Source organism: Poecilia formosa, unplaced genomic scaffold (assembly GCF_000485575.1).
Source record: "Poecilia formosa unplaced genomic scaffold, Poecilia_formosa-5.1.2 Scaffold134, whole genome shotgun sequence".
In the NCBI taxonomy this organism is placed as follows: domain Eukaryota; kingdom Metazoa; phylum Chordata; class Actinopteri; order Cyprinodontiformes; family Poeciliidae; genus Poecilia; species Poecilia formosa.
In genome coordinates this window covers 139,633-155,041 of record NW_006800073.1, presented here as the reverse complement: position 1 = coordinate 155,041, position 15,409 = coordinate 139,633, and the positions used below count along the sequence as shown (strand labels likewise).

At 38.4% G+C, this 15,409-nt stretch overlaps 2 protein-coding genes across 2 annotated transcripts; both read right to left on the bottom strand.

Moving 5' to 3' along the window:
- Nucleotides 1-455: 455 nt before the first annotated feature.
- On the bottom strand, nucleotides 456-8,686 carry psmd3 (proteasome 26S subunit, non-ATPase 3). The gene is made up of 12 exons (XM_007562085.2): nucleotides 8,370-8,686; nucleotides 6,823-7,013; nucleotides 6,593-6,733; nucleotides 5,726-5,862; nucleotides 4,851-5,041; nucleotides 4,670-4,773; nucleotides 3,447-3,561; nucleotides 2,344-2,463; nucleotides 2,062-2,165; nucleotides 1,264-1,419; nucleotides 1,125-1,175; nucleotides 456-692 (listed from the first exon to the last, which is right to left on the bottom strand). Exons 1-12 carry the CDS (start codon nucleotides 8,563-8,565, stop codon nucleotides 615-617), a joined length of 1,584 nt encoding a protein of 527 aa, XP_007562147.1. The 5' UTR covers nucleotides 8,566-8,686; the 3' UTR covers nucleotides 456-614.
- A 778-nt stretch (nucleotides 8,687-9,464) lies between these two features.
- On the bottom strand, nucleotides 9,465-14,868 carry LOC103144917 (leucine-rich repeat-containing protein 3-like). The gene is made up of 6 exons (XM_007562086.2): nucleotides 14,814-14,868; nucleotides 14,069-14,316; nucleotides 12,663-12,788; nucleotides 11,653-11,817; nucleotides 10,968-11,046; nucleotides 9,465-10,892 (listed from the first exon to the last, which is right to left on the bottom strand). The coding sequence occupies exons 2-6, from the start codon at nucleotides 14,294-14,296 to the stop codon at nucleotides 10,672-10,674; spliced, it is 819 nt and encodes a 272-aa protein (XP_007562148.2). The 5' UTR covers nucleotides 14,297-14,316; nucleotides 14,814-14,868; the 3' UTR covers nucleotides 9,465-10,671.
- Nucleotides 14,869-15,409: the final 541 nt, after the last annotated feature.

Sequence of the window (15,409 nt, the reverse complement as noted above, 5' to 3'; positions counted from 1 at the left end):
AGCTTTAAAGTTTTTTATGTGTTGCCCCAGAGTCTGGAGGGCCACTTAAAAAACAGTGGTGAACCAGATTTGGCCCCTGAACCTCGAGTTTGACACGTCGTAATTAATCCAGCTTCTCAGTTTCCTCGTTTATTTAAACATTTTCTTCCAGAACTGTGATTCTTATTTCTGGTTTTAAATCCAGCAGGTGATTCATCTGGTTCCATCTGATTGCGACCGTCTTGTTCTGATTTTTATCTCTGAACATTTTGGTTCGGGTTCCTGCTGGTTCTGTTCTGACATGATCTTTTCGTCATGCGTGTTCGTCATGTGCAGGTTTGATTTGACACGATTACTCATCTCTGACTTCATGTTCTGACTAATCATGCTTTCAGTTTCTCTTTCTACAGCGCCTCCTGGTGGTTCGGCCTTCTAATTGCTTCTGAGCGCGCTCAGTAAAAAGCACAGGCAGCAGATTAAACAAAAACAGGATTTATTCGTGTCAGGAACAAGAAACAGCAGCAGTTTAAAGCTGCAACACAGAAAACAGAGAGGGAACAGAGGGGATTGTGGGTAATAAGTGATTTGTTAACACACAACTACTTCCTGTTTGAACAGGGAGTCAGTGGAGAGGCTCATGGGAAGCTGTCGTCGTCGTCTTCGGCCATTTCTTTGGCAAACTCCAGATCCTGCTGCTCTCGTTCCCGACGCTCCTGAACGCATCACAGAGAGAAACAGAGACAGATTGAAATCAGTCGTTTACACATTTTGACCGTTAATTTTTCAATTATTTTACAACGTTTATGCTCTAAAAATGAATTAAAACACCAATTACATAAAGAAGTGTGATTTTTATTACTAAACTGCACACAATAACTGCATTTAATTATCTTTTCTAATTTATTGCTATTTATTAATGTGAAAAACTGGAGGAAAATTTGTAAAAATAAAATTTCAAGAGTTTTTCAACATCAATTAAATTTATTGCATCAACGTTATATTTAAATCTTATATAAGAAATGTATCACAATAAATAAAAAATGATACAATAAATGCCAACCGCTAATGTAAAGCTCTAAAATGTTGATTTTACATAATAGTCCTCTTTACATGTGACAAAAAAAGGAGAAGTGAAGCTGCGTTACCTCTGCTGACTCCAGGTCCTTGTTGTACGCTTTAGGAGGAAACCTCATGGCCTGCAGGGGGAGACAGAGAGTCAGATCGGGAGCTGCAGCTGATCAGTTTCCTCAGATTGGCTTCAGCCAGGAGGAACCTCTGGATTACCTTCACAGACATGTTGTGGATGTCGAGGCAGAAGGAAATCCTCTGGTGGAACGCCAGCTGAGGCTCTCTGGTGCCGTAGATGTCCATCGTCTCCTTTGATTGGACGAAGCCCTTCTCATGGTTGATGCTCGCCTCAATCACGCCGTCACGGATTGCCTGCGCAAAACGGTCTAATTAAACCAGCCTCACCTTTAAGGGGTGGTCATTTCTTCCAGGTATACATTTTATTTTTTTTAAAGGTTTTATTGGCTCTAGTGGCCTTTATTTGATAGTTAATTGACAGGAAAATTGGTAATGAGAGATGGGAAAAGACATGCGGCAAGGGTCACCAGGCCGGGAATCGAACCTGCAACGGGCACTTCGAGGACTAAGGCCTCCATACATGGGTTGTGCTTAACGCCTGCGCCACCACAGCACACCTCTTCCAGGTATATTTTATAGCAAAACCAGGTGTTATAAAAATGATTTGATTTTGTAATTTAATGCCCCCGTTTCTTTAAGAAGCTCCTGCTCTTTCTGAAACTCCACCTTCAGGAAGTCATGACAACATGGCTCCTCTGTTAACCCTTTAACAACATTTTTACCAGCATTTCAGCTCAGCAGGGTTTTGCTAATTGCTTCTGACTAGTCTGAAGGAGCTGGTTGCCAAGGAGATGGAACATGAAATAATCATCAAAGCAACACAACCTCCAAGTATTTTTCTAATGAGGGAATGAGTTTATGTCATGATGTAGAAAGCTACAAAAGGTTAATTTTACAGAATACCGCCCCTTTAAGAGTCATTTTTATCCCGGTTACCTTGGCAACGATGAACTCTGCGTCCTCGGGACTGTCGAGCTGCAGCTTCTGAGCGATGTCAGCGAGAGAGATCCGAGAGTACGACAGGCTGATCATCCGAACGCCTGAACACACACACACGCGCACACACACACACACACACACACACACACACACACACACACACACACACACACACAGTAAAACTCAAGCACTTTTCAAGGTACGTTTTCAAACTTTTCCATCACACTCAGCGGAGGCCTGTGATTGGCTGGGAGCAGCGGAGGCCTGTGATTGGCTCACCGGTCTTGATGACGTTGTGTCGCAGTCGGATGATGAGTGTGTACGTCCCGTCCGCCTGGAACTTCTCTCCAAACTGCTCCAACGCCTGGTTGAACTTGGCCAGGTTCCCAGTTCTCACCGCTGAGGGAAAACACACATCAGACGCACGCACACACACACACACACACACACACATTTTTTATTGAAAGAAACTGATTTGGAAATATTTTCTTTTGCCTGATTAGTTATTTTATTGTCATTTTGGTCCTTTAAAATACCAAAATTTCCACTTAACTTTACATTTCGGTCAGTCTGATGATGTAATTTTCAATATTAAATGGTTGATAAATTTGATCAATTATTGATTTGCTGAAGTAGTTCTCTTGACTACAGTTTCTAGTTACTCTGCCCTCTTCTGGGAATCAATTATAGAGTCTGTACTGTCATTTTTTATGAATTCCCATCAACTGTTTCTCTGCTCCGCTCTCAGTTGTAGCTGCAGAAGAAACTGGTCAGATTTATCAGTTTCTTCTCCTTTTAAAGCCGATTTCTGCGTGTGTGATCTCAAATTATCATCCCAAGTTTAATATTCTTAGGTTTTACAACCATAAATTTACTAAATTTCTCATCTTCTGTCCACTTCAGCCAGAGTTTGTGTCGACTTTTTCTCTCTGCTGCTTGTATTTTTACATTTTCCTCCTGTAATTTTGCACCGACCTGCTTAAAAAAACGGCCAAACTTTTCTACATTTTACGATAATTTACATTCCCAACAATAATTCATAAACTCCCCACTGAGGGATTCCAGCTGAACAATTCAGAGCCGAATAATTCATCTTACGAAATGTTTTAACGCATCTGACATTCAGATTTCATGTTTTTCTGCAGCTCAGATGTATGACATTACATCACCACACTCATGGAACATCCTGCTTCAGAACCGGATCCTGGAGTGGAGCCGCGGTTCTGATCGGGAACTGAAACCGGAAGTCCAGCTCCAAGGCTCAGACGTAACGTTACATTGTTCTGTTTAACGCTGATTCATTCATTTAAAGCAGCCTGGTGCTGGTTCTGATGGGGAACTGAAAGCAGCGTGTGTGTGTGTGTGTGTGTGTGTGTACTGACCCTGGGTCAGCAGGAAGTACGGCATCAGGGAGCGTTTGAGTGACGGCTGCCTGAACTGCAGTCTGTCGGGGATTTCTCCCAGCAGCAGCTCCACCACAATCAGCAGCTTGTGGACCTGAAAGAGACCGGCCCATCAGAACCGGACCCAAACATTTACCCACAGTAAAACTCACACTTTTCAATCGTGTTACGTTTTCAAATGTTTCCAATGCCACAATTTGGAGATAAAAACAACACAAATTAAATAAAAACAGAGTTTCAATTCACTATTAAATGATATTATTTATTACCGTCATTAAGAATATCTTTTGATTTGTATTTACATTCTGGGTGAACTAAAATATAGGAAACTTTAATGTTTTGAAATGTCTCTCACACACACCTTGTATTCCCTTCAACAAAAACATAAATGAAAATCAAAAATGTTAATGTTTAATATATGAATTATAATCTAATCTTTATTTTAATTACACAGATCAAAAAGTAATTGAGCCATTAGAAACAATAAATATTCATTACATTGAAACAATTCAAACTAATCATGTTAAGATAAATGACTTTCCTATTTATGTTAAATGTTTAAACACAAAAATACAAGGAAAGTTTCGAAAAATATATTTAAAACATGTTCTAGTTAAGTTTCTGGCATTTAACAAGTAGAAATAATGATTTATTGAAGTTTAAAAATTGGTGAAATTCTGCAGACTTTTCATTCAGCCACCTACGATTACTTTATACAATATTAGAAATAAAATAAAAAATGTGTTGACAATTATTTCAAAAATCAGTTAATCATGATTAATTGTAATTTTGGAATTCAAACAAACCTAAAAGCAAGAAAAGTTTAGTCTGATTTAAAATCAGACAATGAAGAAAAAAAATATGCCTCTCTTTCTATTTGGTTTATCAGAATATCTGTAAATGTTTTTGAAATTTAGGCTTTTTTAAATCAAACTTTACTTTGAACTTTATTACCAAATGGTGCCGATTGAATATCAAACACTCTCCACACCTTGAAAACACCTGATGAAAATTCAAGGATTTTCCAGTATTTTATGCACCAACAGAGGCCAAAACAAACACTGACATAACGGCACCCCCTGCTGGTCAAACAGGGGAATACGGCTTCAAATGAAGTTTTGAGGACCGGACTGGTCCCTGGAGATTCTGATTGGTTCAGTGTTTGTTGGCGTCTCTAGGTGTGTGTGTGTGTGTGTTCGTACGGTCTGCTTGAAGCCCACTGCAGTGTGTTGTGGAGCTTTCCTCAGAGCGTTGGTCAGAGTCCTGCGGGCCTCTGAGTATTCCAGCTGAATGGCTTTGATCCGACCTGCAGGGGACACATGACACACAGGTGAGCCCTCCACAGCCCCCATGGCCCCGCCCCCCTGCAGGTGTGTGTCCCACCTGTGTAGTAGAGGTAGCGCGCCCACTCGTTGTTGTTGGCGAGCTCGGGGAACACGGACTTGGACACGAGCTTCTCGGCCTGGTCGTACAGGTTGAAGTGCAGGTAGTTCCTCAGCAGCAGGTTGAGCAGCACCGCCTGGCCGTCGGCGTCGTGCCGCAGCGTCGCCGTGCGCAACCGGGTGTGCAGGAAGCTGGGATTACAGAGGCACAAGGTCACATGTAAGATGTTCTAATGCCGCCTTTAATGACATTTATGTGAAAGAAGATTATTGACACTGGAAAAACATATATTTTTCTCAAAATTCTAACTTTAATTGCTTAATTCAGATTTTCTCAGAATTCTCAGAATTATAATTCTATCATGTCAGAACTGATTATTTTCAAAGAATTTAGATTTTTTTTTTCAAGTTTAATTTCATTATTCTGACTTTAATCTCAGAATTGTAATCTCAATTGTAACCATTTTAAAAGTTTAATCCAACAATTCTGACTTTTCCTCAGAATTTGAATCTTTTTTATTATAATTTCTGACTTTAACCAGAAAAAAAAGTCAGCATATTGACATTTTTAAAAAATGTTAATCTTGGTTTTATCTGTTAAAATTGTAAAGCATTACAACCTTAACAGGACAGAAGAGTAAATTTAAAAGTTCAAACCCAGAGGAAACGTTTCATCTCTAGTTCTGGTTCTGTAGTTTAGACAATGAAAACTGTTTAAAGAGTTTATGGTTCCTTCTGTTAATTAGATTTAAAGCAGTTTATTCACAATAACTCCTGATTTAAACTAATATAAGAAACTTTTATGTCTCAAACCAGGAGGTCTGTACTGCATCTGCACTGAAGTGTGTGTGTGTGTGTGTGTGTGTGTGTGTGTACCTGCGGATGGTGTCGAGCTGGTTCAGGAACTCGTACACTCTGGCGTGATAATAGTAACATTTGGCTACGACCAGGTCCAGAGCTCTGCGGTTCTTGGAGCTCACCTTCTGCATCAGTTCATCAGAAACCTTCTGGGCCTGAAACCAGAACAGCAGCAGTCAAGGTCACAGGGGTCACAGGGGTCACGGAGGGTCAGAGACACCATCAGGTTCTGCACAGGCTGAGTGGCATAGCTAAAAAAAAAATCTGATTTTTTTCCATACCAGATCCGATTTCCAATTTTATGTTTTTTCTTATCTTTCTTTTCTAAAATAAAAATGACAAATAACAGACAATATTTTCAAAAAGTCGCTTTTAATTAAAATCAACCCTTCTGTGAGCTGGACGACAGAGTACTGGGGCCACGTAATTAGAATTTTTGTGAAATTACAAAAATGTTGTTATAATATTAGCAGAATAAAGACTCAATTTTACCAGAATAACGTCTTAAAATTACAACACAAAAATTGTTTTAATAAGAAAAAAGCTTGAATAATAAACTTTTTGTTTTTCTGTGTTTGAGTTCTCATAAAATTACTACTTTATTCTGGAAATATTAAGAATGTCATTGACTTTGTTTTTGTTCCAAAAAGGCCAAACAAAATCCTGGCCCGATCGTTGTATTTTGTCGTAGAGTTTTTATAAAAATTAAATCTTCAAAAACGAGCAGTTAGACTAATCAATACAATTAATTTAATGGCTGACTCTAATAGAAACAAGCATCATTTTCAGACATTTCTTTTTTAAATCTGAATCACCACCAAGCCCAGAATCAATAATCTATTCATGATTTTGAGGTCCGGTCCAGTAGCAGTGCGTGTTCCTCACCTCGGTGTACCTCTTGCTGTTGGTCAGGTGGACGACCAGCAGCAGCTGCAGGTACGCCTCCACCTCCGGCAGCAGAGGAGCCGACGCCGCTTTCCCCGTCCGCGGGCGGAACTGGATGTCTCCGTCACCCGTCTCCATGGGCTGAGACACAGAGACAGAGGACGGCTCAGTGAAAACACCGGCTGCTGTGTGAGCAGGAATCCAGACGTAAACAGATCAGAGCGGCTCACCTCCTCCAGGAAGCCCAGTAGGAAGTCTCTGGTGGAGGTGTTGCTGGTGAAGAACCCGGTGAGCGCTTTCTGGAGGACGACGGTGTTGAGGCGGCGGCTGGTGGACGGCAGCGCGCGCAGGGCCCTCAGGACGAAGCGCGGCTCCTTCCCCGACACGGCCTTCTCGATCTGCTTCACATGCTCCTTGATGTCTGAGGAAGAGGAGGAGAGGATGAAGATAGGGGAGGAGCTCAGATCTCTGACAGCTTCACAAACATCCAACTCTGAACACAAGTCCAGTCAGCACAGATTTCCAGAGCCGAACGAGTCAGTGGCTCATTAAAACATAAAATATAAAAGGAAAAAAAAAAAGAAACAAAAAGTGTAAACTAGTTTAAGCATTGAAAAATAATTATATATTATGGAACTGATGCGCAACCAAAAGCAAAAAGATTTAAAATCCACAATGGACAATTTTACAGAAGAGAATTGGAGTCACTAAAGAACATAAAAAAAATATTTTCTCTCAGAATTCAGAATTTAAGCTTCTGAGATCAAAAGAATTTTGAGTTCATCTCAAAACTATGTAAAAAAAAAAAGGACAAAATAATAGGAAAAATAAAGAGAATTTTTTCCCAGTGGCCTTGATCTTAAGTACAAGGTGGAACTTATGACAGAGTATCAGTTCCACACTAAGAGATTTTTGGTTTTAATTACAAGAATAAAGTCATAAAATTATAATGATAACGTTGCAACACTAGAAACATAAAATTACAAGAACAAAGTCATAATATTAAAGAAATAAAGTCGTAAATTACGAGAATAAATTCAAAATGAGAATTAAGTTTTGTTTTTTTCCCCATCAACCCCAGTTGAGTCATAAAAAGTGCACTGCACTAACCCTAACCCAGGACGCAGCCTTGAGGCACTCGGAGGAACACGGAGCTGTAGCTAAGGAGAAACCTCCTAACTGGACTGGGACACTGCGTCTGGCTCGGTAAGATCCAAACCATGACAGGTCCGGTTCTGTGATGCTTAAACAACAGGAACATCGTGGATTTCACCTAAAAGTTGTATTTTAATCCATGATCACTGAATTCTCCAGGATCTGAAGACAAACGGACCACAAAAATGGACTTAAACTGGTCCATTCTGGAGTGACCGGTCCCAGCAGAACCGTAAACAGCTCTACAGGAGATTTGATAGCTTGATAAACAATGATTCGGCAGCAGAAGCAACATTAGCATCCTACACTGTCCTGAGGCCAAAACACTGAAATGTTTCTTTTCTGTTGTCTCACTGTTTACCAGCTGTACTCCAAAACTCTTTGGGTCAGGTCATGAAGTAGTTCTGGACTGGTTCTGATCTGTTAAACGTAAAATAAACAACATAAAAATAGCCTTTTGGAGGCTTTTACGTCCCCTTCTGCTGTTTTACGGCATCTAGCAGTAGTTGGTCTTATGCTAACAGGCTAAAGCTAACAAGTCCAGTAAAGAGTCCAGAATCACAGTGACTTCAGTACCGGACTGGTTCCCCTGGTTCTTCCCGAACATCAGACCCAGGTTTACCCTCCAGTGTGAGGCTGTCCTGCTCCTTGGGCAGCTTAACCGCGTTAGTAGTCTCCTCCTCCGGCATCTCCACGTCCTGCGGCTCCGCGGCCGCCATCGCGGACTTCACCTCCTTCGGCTCTTTGGGTTCCTTGTTAGACTTGTCCCGGTCCCGACCGCCAGCCTTGTCTCTTCGCTTGGCCGCTGTCTCCTTCATACTGTGTTTGGGCCGAACTGTGCGGTTCTGAGGGGTTCGATGATCGGAGCAGCTGAAGCTGAACCTCACAATGACTGGACAGTATTCACTCTGCAGACCAGAGCAGTTGATGGTGGAGAGAAAACAGCAGGCAGAGGCAGTCGAACCCAGATGACTCGATCCTGCTTCGCTCAGTCACAAGCAACGAAGCCGGTGAAAATACATAAAGTTGATGATTTTACTTTGAATAAATAATATATTTTTTGATTAGTAAACTAATTTTAATTTGTGTTTAATTTTAATCACAAGTGCAGATTAGAAAAAAACAAAACAAAACAAATTTCACATATTAGAAAAAAGGATGATTAATTATTATCAAATTATTATTAGGTAATTATTATTGGTAAAGCTCACATTTTATGTCAGGGCTCTAGATGAGGAATAAAATAAGATTAATAAGAATTATTCACTATTTATTGTACATCTAATTATTTTAAAATGTATTTTAGAGATTATCTGAAATAATGGAATATTATTCAACAGATTTTTTAAGTTTTCAAAATTAAAAAATAAATTAGATTCTGTTACAGTAAAAAAAATACAATCTCAATAAAAGCAAGAAGTAAAAAGTGGATCTTAAGATTCTTTTATAAAACCTCTTTCTCTCCAGTGACTAAAGTTAAAATTATTCTGAAGAAACAAATGGAAAACAATGTTTTCAGCAGCCTCTCGTCTGGTTTCTGTAACTCTAAACTGATCTGTTTCACTCATATTTTTCAATTTTTTGTCATTTGTACAACACAAACACACTCATTTTGGATGGATTGAACCGAAGCGTCCTTTCAAATCATTTAAATGTCGACTTCAATTCAGGTCAGTAACAGAAATCTGACTCGAAGACACAAAGAACCCAACCTGCACTGACTTTACAGGATTTATTTGACATTTTTAGCACATAAATTAGGTGAACAGATGCAGACTGAGTCAGGAGGTTGTGAACCCTGAGCTGGGAGGCAGTTACCACGGAAACAGCACATATACAGTTCACAGGTTGAGCTCTGAAAGGATGATGTGTGCAAGGAAAGACTTTCAGAGTTGTAGGTTTGTTGTCATCATCATTAACATCCTTGGAAAAGTCCATCTGGTTCTGTGGGAGTTCTATAAAAACATCCAATAAACGGAACTGCTAGGGATTAACTACTGGTAAGTCCTTGACCTTTGACCCGCGGTTTTATGGTTCTGAAAGGTTCTGCAGGAGTCATAGCTTGATTATACTTGGCTACATTCCCAGAGCAGGTCTTGATGCTCATTTTCAATTTTTTTTTTTTTTTCTGAAATCCTTATATTTTTTTGCGTGGTCGTTCACATTACTAATTAAATGAGATCGCAATCAAACTTCTGTGTGAAAGGAAAACTTCTGGAAGTGGAACATATCTCATGTAGTTTTTCCTGTGAACATATCAGAATTAAACTGTTTGGACAGTCGTGAAAAATCCGGATATAACTTGCATTTGCTTGCTGTGTGAATGTAGCTTTTGGATCAGAAACAATCATTTTGAATCGGGTTTAAAGCTGCAGTATGTCACTTTTATAAATTATTTCTTTACATATTTGTTGAAACTGTCTTTGAGTTGTGACTGTATAATGTGAGAGTTAATCTGTGAAAAAATTAGAGCTCTTCTGCCATCTCCCAGTGCGAACTAGAAACAACCAATCACAGCCAGGAGGCGGGACTCACCGCTGTCAATCATCTCTCAACTCTTCACTTTTACTCTCTGCTAGCGTCAATACTAAAGCTAGTTAGCATAGCCACAGATGACAATGGATAAACGGTTTTCCTGTAGCAGCAAGTTTTTTCTTCTCTGTAAGCACATGAGCTTGATTGACAGCACTAACACCCTCCTCCTGGCTCTGATTGGTTGTTTTTGGTCGGGAGCAGTTCATTTCTTTACAAGTGAATAGAGATTAATCTTTTCACAAATTATCTGTCTCATAACAAACAGTCAAGTCATGGTGACAGTTTTAACAAATATTCTTTATAAAAATTACAAACTGCAGCTTTAAAGGCCTTTCAGGTGGTTTGCTGAGGGTTCTTGGGTCGTCCGGGGTCATCCGGGGTCATCGGACTCATCGGGGTCTGAACGGGTCCCGGCTCTCCAGGAACTTCAGGTACTCCATGTGTCGTCGGGCCACCACTTTGTTATGACGGATGTAGTGGATCAGGTAGGAAAGGAGCATGATGAACCAGAGGAGCATGGTGATCAACGTCAGGAAGTCGGTGGTTCTCCTCACAGACTGACACAGGTCCCAGTCCTGCACCAGTAAGACCAGTGGCAGTCCAGTAGCTCCTGAAACACACACGGTTACAACCAGAAGCAGGTCCTGAAGTTTTGGACATGAGGAACCAGGCGGACACAACGTACCGAGGTTAGGGAGGTCCGAAGTCTCACAGATGACTTTCTCCAGAGAGGACTTGTCCATGTCCAGCTGGGTTATGGACACCTGGACAGAGACAGGAAGTCATCAACATGTCCCTCACTGCAAAAACTGAAATGTCTTTCTCTTGTCTTTCTCTTCCTCACTGTTTAATCAATGTCACATGCTGTTTTTATTTTAATTATGTAAAGCACTTTGAAATGCCTTGCTGCTGAAATGTGCTAAACAAATAAAATTTGATTGATTGATTGATTGATAAAAACATTAAATCTTACCAAGTATTTTTTGTCTAGTTCTAATATCTGTACACTTGAAGTAAGACAAAACTAACTTACAAGTAACTTTTCAGCAAGATATAAGAACTTATTTTAAGTCAATAATTTCTTACTTTTTATTTTTTAAAAAGTATTTATTCCATTGGCAGATCATTTCACTTGTAACAAGCTATTTTACCGATGTTATAAGTTAATTAATCTGCCAATAGGATAAGTATTTAAAAAAGAAAAATCAATATTAAGGAATTATTGACTTAAAATAAGCTCATATTTCTTGCTGAAAAGTTACTTGCAAGTTAGTTTTGTTTTATTTAAAGTGAACTAAGAGACTAGAAATATTTGGTAAGGTTTTGTGTTTTTGCAGTGTGTCTGGTGCCAGCGCCGCCCTGAGGCTCACCTGCATGCTGCAGTCGCAGTGCCACGGGTTCTGGCTCAGGTTGGCTTGGACCTGCAGTCCACCCAGAACCGCCGGGTCCAATGTGGTGAGCCGGTTGGAGGAGAGGTCCAGGAACCGGAGAGACGACGCCAGGCCGGAGAAACACCCGGGTTCAAGAGAGGAGAGCTGGGACAAGAAACAGGAAGTGGGTGACTCTGGGCTTTACTGGTTTACTGGGAGGCAGGATGCACAGGTGGACACTAGGTGGTGCTGGAGCATCTGTCCTTTTCTCCCTCTGGACAAAAAGAGCCCTTCTGAAATGTTTTTTTTTTTACTTCTTTTTGTTTGTTTGTTTTTTTGTTGTTTTTTTTTACTTACTGGGTAATGCAGGGATGCCCAAAGTGTGACCCAGGGGCCCTTTGTGGCCCTTGGAATAATTTTGGCTGACCCCTGACTGCAGTAACTGTTTTAGGATTAGATTACTATGGCAAGTTTATATCTTTTTGAGCAGAAAATTCTAGGTACATATGTTTCACTATTATTTTTAAATAAAATTTTATTTTTATTTCACATTATTTAGTAAATTCGTATAGTATGCAGCATATTTGGATGAGACAACTGGGGGTCGGATTTAATAAGCTTTTCCTTTTCAAACTATGTATGGAAATTTTGTATTTGTTTTTATGTTTAATTATTATCATATATATTTTTTGCTTTTGATTTTACTTGTTCAAAATAAATAATGATTATTTACATTTTATTCCACAAACATCAGAAACACAGCCAGACACACTCATCCATTATACTTGGCTAAACACAACAAAGTCTTCAAAAGAAAATTCCTATTTTATAAACATTTTATAGACCAACAATAGGCCAAAGAAGTTAAATAACTATAAAAACTAAGGCAAATGTCATACTAATGCTGGTTTCAGCACAATGACTAATTTATTGTTGTGTGGGTAAAAGACAAATAATTGATATTAGTTTTGTGTTTTTGTTTGTTGAGAAAAAGTTAATTTTGGCGGGACCTGGTTGTGGGAGAGGTCGAGTTCATCCAGCAGGAACAGGTCCGAGAAGCAGAACGCTGGCAGAGAGCTGAGCCGGTTCTTATTCAGAAACAGGCGGGTTGTGTGGTTGGACAGACCGGCAGGAATCTGGAGAGACAAACACACCTGAGCTTTTATTGTATCATTTATCATTTATTGTGAAAAATCTATGATCACAATAAGGACTCTGATTTATTGTCAACACAAATTTCAGTTACTGGTGGTAAACAAAGAATCAAAACTGACAGTGTGATCAAAAATGTTATGTTTTACTATTTTCTCCACTGTTTGTTCCACAAGAAATATAATTAAATTAAAAAATATGATTAAATGAAACTGAATTGTGCAAAGTGTAATTACTTGAAAATCCCACTTATTGTATTATCAGTTATTATTAAAAAAAATTATTGTCATGATAAGAATTTTGATTTATTATTGTTATGACAAATTTCTGTTATTAATAGTAAATTAAAATTCAAAAATTCAAAGCTATTTTCTCCACTGTTTATTCCATGGGAGCCTTAATAAATACAGAGGAGGGCAGAGCAGCCAAAACATTTCACTACTTCAACATGTTTTTAGTTGAGTAAAAGTAAAAAGCAGCAGCCTAAAAAATTACTCAATAAAAGTAAAAAGGTATTTTGTTACAAGTCTACTCAAATACTTATATGTAGCTATATTTAAAAATCAGATGGACCAAAATAATAGATAATTAAAAGAAATTACTTAACTATATATATAAGAAAAAATCAGCTAAAAAAAGTATTTTCCAAATCAATTTCTTTCAATATAAAAATTATAAAACTTTAGAAAAAACTGTAGACATGTGTCTGAGTCTGGTGTTTCTTTTTCTTTGTCTTTTTTTTGTGTTTTTGTTAAAACAAGCTTGTATCCAGAAATTTTACTCAAGTAAGAGTAGTGATACTTTATGATAAAATGACTCAAGTAGGAGTAAGAAGCACAGTGCAGTAAAAATATGCCTAAAAGTAAATTTTTAGGTATAGTACTCAAGTAAGTGTAATTGAGTAAATGTTGCTATTGTTCCCAACTCTGAATAAATATCAAATTTGAAAATACGATTAAATGCATGTGCAGTTTAGCAAAAATAAATCACTTTTTAAGTAACTGGCGTCCTGAAGATGCCGGGTTCAAATCAGAATGTTTTTCCAAGAACAATATTTGTCTGTAGGGCTATGAATGCAGTCACAGCCACACGGTTACCTAAAAACGTAGTAAAAAAACAACAGTTTTATTATTATCATTAATTTTTTTTATCATCATCACAATAGTACCATAAAATATCGCGATAAAAGACCAGCTTGATCAATCTGACATTTTAAAAACTCGACCAAAGAATCTACTGGTTAAACTGGAACCAGCAGACGGACCTGGGTCAGTCGGAGTCCGCTGCAGCGAACCATCAATCCTCCGTCCGGCGCCTCCTTCTGCTGGCAGGCGTTGATGGAAGACACTCGGTTCCCCCGGCGCCACAGCGCCACCCCCTGGAGGGATGATGAATGGATCAAAAGGAGGAGCATAAGGAGCGTCAGACAGCAGGACATGACGTAAAATGACGCGGTTCTCTGACCTCCCCGAGCCACAGAATAGATTATCATTTATCACTGATTACATCTGCCTGTTGCGTATGACGTCACAGGAACAAGACAGGAAATTAAACAGAGAAGAAGAGGAGGAAGAACGACAGGACAAAGGGATAAAGATGGAAAGATGAAGATAAGAAACGGATTAATGATGAGAAAATCTGCTTAATCCTCCTGCTGGGATTAAAGATCAAAGGTTTATTGCTTCAAGGAGGAAAAGAAAATATTAACATAAAGTAGATCTCTTCATTTAAAACACAATCTGCCTGTTTATTGTCTGATTTTATACACAAAACACTTTAAACTGGGTTTCTTTCATGTTATCAGGTTGTTTATTATTATGCTTATTATGAAAATTGACAGGAAAAACAGATTATGAACTATGTTAAAGATTGGACATCATTCATTAAGCTTTTAGTTAAAACAAACACATTCGGTAACGCCTTAAAGCATTTTAAACAATAAACATTTTAAATAATAAACAAAAATAAATAAATAGACAAACAAAAGAGAGGAGGTTGTTCATACTTACAGCCGTTGCATCGGAGGACAAAGCTGAGAACTGAAGCAACACACGGAGATTTGACACACAAACAAATAAATAAATAAATAAATAAATAAATAAATAAATAAATAAATAAATAAATGTATTGATTCATACACGGAATTCTTCAAAACATGATAACATGCACCACCTACATGTTTGAGTAGAAAATAATTTAAATTAAAATTCAAAAATTAAATTAATGAAACTGCGGAGTTAAGACAATGTTGCCCTCTGGTGCACAGAGGGCAACATTACAGCACGAACCAGAATAACAGAAGAAACAATAAATACAGAAAGAATGTAGGTTATGGTTGTCTTTTATTTTTATTTTGCGGAAATAAATTTTACCTTAATAAATAAAATATTTAGCTTTGCAGACGACGTCTTTTTTTTCCCTTTAGATTTTGGCTGAAGATCTGTTAGGAGCAGGAGTGGGATTTTTTTAAAGAACGTGTTTAAATCTTTGAGTTACTGACCTTTCTATGATGTTGCAAATCTGTAAAGGTTAACATTATTAATACATTTAATAATTTATTAATAATTAAATTATTAATTTAATTAGTAACATTCTGCATTACTAT